This window comes from Nematolebias whitei, chromosome 5 (assembly GCF_014905685.2).
Source record: "Nematolebias whitei isolate Nwh7 chromosome 5, NemWhi1, whole genome shotgun sequence".
In the NCBI taxonomy this organism is placed as follows: Eukaryota; Metazoa; Chordata; class Actinopteri; order Cyprinodontiformes; family Rivulidae; genus Nematolebias; species Nematolebias whitei.
Window position 1 is genome coordinate 25,640,088 of NC_056502.1, and position 7,679 is coordinate 25,647,766.

A 7,679-nucleotide genomic window follows, 5' to 3' on the forward strand; every position below is an offset into this window, starting at 1 on the left:
ATATATATATATTAAACTTATGTCTCCTACCATAGTGTCAGTGTATTCTTCCAACTTGGCAGAGGGTAAATTCTTGTTGTGCTGCTGGAACAAGTCTTTTAAGAATGTCTAAAAAACACAAAGACAAAAGGGAGGTAAAAAATATTTATTAATCCAGTTTTAGCCATCTGCCTATTTTGCAGGCACAGCACAGGGGAAAAAAAAAAGATTGATGCAATAGGTTCCCTATGCCAGATTGTTTTTGTAAAAAAGTGCTAATATACCAAAATCATCTGTATTGAATTGGGTTGAATGTAATTAGAATGTATCTGGAGTTTATAGGATAAGAGCTATTCATGTTGTTTCTCTGTATAATAGCTTTGGATGACTTTTTGTTGTGGATAGGTCTGTCGCAATAAACAATAAATCAATTAGTCGCATGATAAATTAAAATTATTGACCTAATTTGCATTAATCAGCTTTATCGTTTCTTCATGTCTCTCTCTTTCTACTGAAGACACTGGAAGACAAAAGGCTCAACTCCAGTGCTCTTCACTGACCCCTCCCTTTCTCTTTAAAATCTTTTTTAATCGTCCAAAATTGTGTTTTTGGATCGTTAAAAGCAGCTAAGCTGAGAAGCTAAGCTACGAGCTAAGCTAACAGGTTGACCTCGGGAAAAAACCTCCGTCTTGTAGAAGCTCCAAAATTCAAGGTTGAAACCCGTGTCTTCATCTAAAAAAATTGTTTTTCTTTGCAAAACAAAGCTGAGAACTTGTTTACTGATTTTTTTAATTTTTTTTATTAAAACTTTGTGTGGCTAATGCTATGCTAAAGAGCTCAAACCACACCGAGCGTGTGCCATTTTGAGAACTGAAAAACAGGAACGAGAGACAGCCCATGCCAAGTCAAGGGGTCTCCTTCCCATTTTTCTTAAAGAGACGGTGCTCGCTCCCTCACTATCCATCCTTCAGTTCAAACAGTCTTATACTGACATCCAGTTGTCCAAAAAGGTTCTACACACAAACATTTACCAACATTTCTTCTTAAATTTGACAATAATGACTAATTATTGTCAAATGTCAAACAATATTATCGTTTATTGCAAGAATTTCTGAGACAATTAATTGCCCAGCATAATTTGTTATTAATAAAACTTATTAAAATATAAATTTGTTATCGTGACAGGCCTAATTGTGGATCCCTTCGATGTAAATTGAAATGGACCTTTGTATGTGCTGGAAGACTCACCTTCAGCTCCTGAGCTGATATGTACCCACTGCAGTCAACATCATACTTCTTCCATATCTACAGCAAGTAGAACAGGACACATCAGTTCACAAATGTATAAAAACAACTATATTAATGTTGAAATATAAAATCAATATATCAAACAGAATAACTTTGTATTGTTGATTAAAAAAATCAATGTTTTTGATTGAAATATTACTTCAGATTGAATTTAAAATTGTACTAATTTGACATACAAGTAAGTAAAAGCTGGTAAATAAAAAATAAAAGCAATAATATCACTACATAATATAAAAAGGGGGACAGATGTAAAATAATTACTTAATTACATCAGTTTAAAAAATGCTTGATCACTTTGCTGATATTTCACATCATGCGTGTTTACTTACTGTGGCGACCCCTGAGAAAGGGAGCAGCCGAAAGAAATAAAAACTGCTGATTTTAATATCTTAAAGGTAAGTAAATTACTGACTGAATCCTCTTTCAAAGCTTCCCTCACATTTTATTTTCTACCAGAGTCGACAATGTTAACTAATGAATGGCCAAGCATTTATCAATTTGTCAGGAAAAAAGTTATTTTATATGTGCCATTGTCTAATTATTCATTTAATTTATATGATACAGGATTTTTTTTTTTACAGCCCTCATGTTTATCTTAAAACCATAATCCATCTTTGTTATCAGATTGCTTTCTTATCAGGCTGGCCTCATCTCATTGTTTTTTTTTTTTTTTTACCGACACATTTGTTTGTATTTACCTTCATGAATTCGACGCTGTTGTACAGATGAGCTTCTTTGCGGAAAATTAACAGGAAGTTTTCATCTTCAGGCAGGATCATGTTGGCCAGCTGGAAAACAGTTAGAGAGGAGAAGTCTGATAAAATACACTGTGTTTATAGGTAATTACCTCATGGGCCAAGTTTTGATGCAAAGTCAAAGATTTATGTTAAAACTCAGTTTGGTCTCTTGACCTTAAACCCAAAGTGTCCCATTATGGTTCGATTATTCTCTCTAAAATTAAATTTATACTTTGCTGTAACAAAAGTGAGCTCTACTCTAAAATATTAGTCATCAACTGACAAATCCTGTATTTCTTTTGTTGTCTGATAGTTTACAGGATATTAAAGTGGTTTATATATATATATATATATATATCTTTTGTGGATATTTGAAGCAATTTCCACAAACAAAACCAAACCCATCTGCTGGATGATGAAATAAAACCTAACAGCCTAACAATGAATAGCTCCAGCTGCTCCAGGCTCAGCTGCAGATCACGTTGCTCCTCTTTCGCTGCCCATTTATTTACAATGTCAGCGATGCATTAGCAGATTAAACTGTTCCATATGATTATAATAAAATAATTGCTGTTCTTCACATGAAAAAAAACTCAAGTATGGCTTATAGAACGAGCAGACTGCTACAAATGTGAAGCCAACTGTAAAAAAAAAAAAAAAAACTAAAATATTGCTCTAAGGTTATAATGTGTCAGCAATGATTAAAAAGTTCTTTCTGTCTTTATTTCATGTCTATTTTAATTAATCTTAATGCTGTGTGACTGCTGTTGTATCTTATTTATTGTTGTATTAAATTTTCTGTACAGCAGTTTGGTACTGTGATTTTGTAAAATGGTTTATAAATAAAACTGGACTTGATATACAATATATATTTTTTGCCATTTATTTATAAAGGTAAAACAAGGTGCTGTACAACACAACAAACAAGCAAAGGACACAGGATAATATACATAAACCCACAGAGGTAAAGATAATAAAGATAAAGATAGAAGATTAAAGATAAGATAAAGATAAGTGCGGCCTGAACTAGACAAAAAGGACCTTCTCCTACTCCGCTCCTGTTTCCTGGAATATCTTGCAAAAAGATCTGAAGCTCTCGACCTTGACCTCTAAGTGGCTTTAAACATCTGTTAAGTTCATGGCAAAAACTAATGCAGACATGTTCCTGTTGTTAGTTTTCTACATCGCCTTATAATCCAGCTGTTTTTTGTTCCATTTTTTAAAATTCCATTTTGTTTTCACTTGTTAAAAAAAATCTCAACTTGTATGCATCCTTCATGATTGTCTATTATTTTCTTTGTTGTCCACTGTTGTCATCACTCTGTTGAAATCAGGTCTCTCTTGTAAATGAGTCCCCGAGGCTCAATGGGATTTGCCTGTCTAAATAAAGGTTGAATGAATAATAAACTATAAATGACTAAAATTATACAAACTTAGTAAAGGTAAAATCAGCTCATGCTGGGCTGAAAGCCAGAGAATAAATCAAACAAGTCCATGCTCAATAATCCAGGTATACAATCCAACATTTTTCAGTCAGGTCATCTGGACAGTTTCTTTTTTTTTTCTGAAACGTTTTACCTTCTATCCGGAAGGCTTCATCAGTCAAGGAACCACACAACACAAAGCATGGACTTTTTTGGTTTTGAACCAGTTTGACATGACTGTCGACGAGGAAGAGGGTCGGCTCCAGAGGAGGGGGCGTGCCAAAGACACCATCTTAGCGCCAACATAACTGGTTTGTTCCACTTTGGAATAAACTGCTTGGGGGAAGAATCAGTTTTGTGTTGAGTTTCCTCGACTGATGAAGCCTTCCAGATGGAAGGCGAAATGTTTCAGCACAAAAAAGAAACTGTCCATGACCTTCACTGAAAATTGCCATAGACTAAATGTTTTAAACGAGACTTAAAAACAATAAAAGAGTTGAAAGGGAGAATTTTTGTCAAACACTGAAGGCAACTGATGCATAGTGGTGTTTTTGCCCATCAGCAAATGTGTGTGTGTCTATATTTGAGCTTGTGTGTCTGAATGTTATCAAACTATTTATTAAAACACATGTATTTTAATGAAACTTTCAGAAATAATTTTTGGTGTGCATCTGCAATTGATTTACTTTTGGAGTCTGCCCAATTCAGCATGTTTGCCACAGTCAACAGATATTTGAAAACAGTAAAATGGTTACAACTGTCAGTTTTTCACATATTGAGATAAAACTGAGCACAATCAAAATGGAGAGTCATGCCCAAAACATACTCCAAATGTTAACCCATTGCATAAGAGCTTGTAATATAGAGTGAGTTTGTACACAATATTTTCATTTGATGAAAATGTTCAATGAATGTGTTTTTTTTTTACAAAGAAAAATCATAAACCTCTGACATGAAAGTAAATTAATTTATCTTTTTTAAACAATTGATTAAATATAAAATGTTCAGTTTTTAAAGCAGCTGCACCAAAATAAGTCATCAAATAAACCAATGAAATTGTATTTCCTATTCTTGGTTATTACCTTACAAACAGAATGGTTAAGCAGTTTTTATTGTTTTATTTAACTTCAGTTTTTATCCCAAAAATGCATTATTTAGGTGTTTCATTTTAATTTTAACAATAGTAAGAGAGTGCACTATGTGACCCTAAAAGAAATGATTAAAGAAAGGAAGTTTCTTTTACACACGTGACAGTGCAGCTTTGAACAAGCAGCAAGGCACAAGTCTCTTTACCTCGTAAATTCACCAGAAGAACAAAACTTTAAGCCACGTTAAACACATCATTTTATTTATGCACGATGAATAGTGGCCTGCCTTGTAAAAATAGTACAGTTGCATTTATATATTTTGGTAGGTGAACAGTGTTAAACAGATCAGTCATTTGATGCCGTGTTAGAGCAGAAATGGAACAACCACGCAACTCTAACAGGAACTTGTGGTTTTCTAATGAACTTGCTACGAGCTTGCTGACTTCCCCTTTGGCATCTTTATTATCTCTTGTGCAAAGTCAACGACAAACTGCATTTTAAGAAACAAAATAAAAGCTCTTGTGATTTTAAACATGTTAAGAATAGACATCTAGTTTTAGAAATGACAATGCAGGAACTTTTTAGTTTTTATCAAAAACTCAATTCTCTATTAAATTCAATGGAAAGAGGTGTCAGCATCATTTTTCCTGGAAAGCTGCTGTAATGCATAAATATGAATCGATGTTTCGGCAGACTGAGTGGTAAACAGAAGCTCAACACTAGCTTGAGCTGAACTCTTACAGTAGCTTATATCATTAGCTAGCATAAACATGATGGCCTTTCCACTCCTAAATACTTTTAGAGATAACAGTTACTGCTGTCCACCATTATCTGCAACATTTCAGGACACAGACACTTTGATAAAGGTCATTTTAGAAGTTTGATATTCTCAGACTGCCCTGGGACTGTTTGCATGTTGAAGTCTGATCACATGTGTATGACTATCCAACACATTGTTGTTGCTAATGTTGCTTCATTACAGTAGAATGAGTGCAATGTTCATAGCATAGATCGTTCATGAGGCCCTCGGGATATTTAAAGCAGATATAAATAATAATCAGCTTATAATAAATTAATAAACAAATATTACAATCAGCTAGCTGATCTGTGGAGATTTTCACCAACCGGTCAACACTGTACCTATCAGGCAAAACATGTGTTTAAATAAGTATTCTTTAAAGAATGCATATCATCTGCAAGTTAAAGTTTTAAACAAAGATCCCAGTATGTTAGTGCTCAGTGTTTGCTGGAGATGACTTTCAGCTACTTTAAGAACCAATTTTAGCTCAAAATTAGTAAAATGGACTGAATTATTGCCATTTTTGTGTTTGCCAACGTCAATTAGCTGTAGCTGCTAATTTCAGTCTGGTTGACTAGAAAAGCCAATCGGTTGTAGATGTACAACTGGTGGTCATTTGTTTCATTACAATCTGCCTAGTAAATTATGAAAACAGGCAGACAAACAGAGACAGAGGCAATTATGTGAATATCCGCCTTTCAAGGCAGCAAGCAAGAACCAGTTTGACCAACCTCTTTACAAACACTAACTGTAAGAGGTATTTATTTAGCAGTAAGACCTAATAATGTGAAATTGATTATTCTGCCTATTAGTATTTGATTTAAGTAAATAGTTCCTAAATTGTAGTACTGCCTATTAGTATTTGATTTAAGTAAATAGTTCCTAAATTGTAGTACAAGTACCACTGATGGTACTCAGGACTGCTTTAGGGATTCTCCAGAAGATATGTTAAAATAAACTATTTACAAGTTAAAAGAAGAGATAATCATCTAAACAATGATGTAAAGCTAAAACCCCTAAATAGATGATTGATTCAACCAAATTGAGACCTTGCTCAATAGAAACTATTACCTGTAGCGATATGATATGAGGGAACCAGATCTTGTAGTTCAATTTAAAGAGCAGTTCACTTTTGGAACAGCTATGACCACACCAGCCTACATCATATAAGCTGTATGTGGTGACATATGACGTAAGGCTGTATGTGACTTTTCAAGCGTTCAACGTCCTTCCCCTCCTGAGCCCATTTTTATCAAATACAACAGCACTCCTCCCCTTTGCTTGTTCTCCTTTGTCTCAGTAGAAAAGCAAGTGAGGAACGTGTGTGTCTGCATCTGAAGAGGAAAACACCAGGAAACCACGAAGAAGAAACATACGAAACACGGAACAGCTGTGAGTTGGCTGCAACATGGTTCCCATCGTTCATTTTAAAGAGCCGTTCAAAAGATTTGCATCGTTTGTCAACTTCACATCACTAGAAACTACAAAAAACAAAACTTCAATGGAGCAGATTTTGAGAACTTCTGAGAGAACTAGTGGAGGGTTAGGATTTGGAGTTTATCAAAGTTCATGCTCAATCACCCGGGTACAAATCCAGTAATGCTCAGTCAGGTCATCTGGACAGTTTCTTCTTTGTAGAAAGATGTTTCGTCCTCTATCCAGAGGGCTTCATCAGTCTGAGGAGTCCCAAACGGTTTCTCCGCCAAGCAGTACACTCCTTAAGTGGGGAAACAGTTTGGGACTCCTCAGACTGATGAAGCCCTCTGGATAGAGGACGAAACATCTTTCTACAAAGAAGAAACTGTCCAGATGACCTGACTGAGCATTACTGGATTGGAGTTTAGCCAGTTTTTTGTGTATGCCAGATATGAATTTAGTCAAGTTTTTACTATTGCTTTTAAAAGTCTGTTGCAATAGGTGCTAGTTGGAGAGTTTCATAAATTATGTGGTAAGAACTTGGTATAAAACTGTTGAGAACCACTAATTTAAGCAATTTTGTTGTCTATGTGTCTAGTCAAACAAGGAGACTGAAAATAAAAAAGTTGTGTATTTATTGTTTATTGAAAAAGTTGTTTTAACAACTGTTGGCATTGCTACACTGACCCTGCTGTACTTAGAATGAATGTAAGTGTAGAAGACTGCAAGAAGATTAGGATATGAAACCTAAATAGAAACTTGATCCTTCACTATATTCAGAAATATAGTGTTTTTACAATCAAACTATGCTTTTGTTTGCTTTTTATTAGGCAATGCTTTTGACAGTGTGTGTGTGTGTGTGTGTGTGTGTGTGTGTGTGTGTGCGTGCGTGCGTGCGTGCGTGCGTGCGTGCGTGCGTGCGTGCGTG

At 34.9% G+C, this 7,679-nt stretch overlaps 1 protein-coding gene across 1 annotated transcript in view; it reads right to left on the minus strand.

Annotated features, from left to right (window-relative positions):
- The window catches only part of LOC119410348 (secretagogin-like), a 25,308-nt gene that overhangs the window by 9,071 nt on the left and 8,558 nt on the right, over positions 1-7,679 (minus strand). Inside the window, exons 4-6 of the mRNA XM_037677258.1 lie at positions 1,986-2,075; positions 1,228-1,284; positions 31-108 (exon numbers count right to left, since the gene is read on the minus strand). Of these exons, the coding sequence (XP_037533186.1) occupies positions 31-108; positions 1,228-1,284; positions 1,986-2,075 (225 nt within the window). The remainder of the gene's footprint in view (positions 1-30; positions 109-1,227; positions 1,285-1,985; positions 2,076-7,679) is intronic.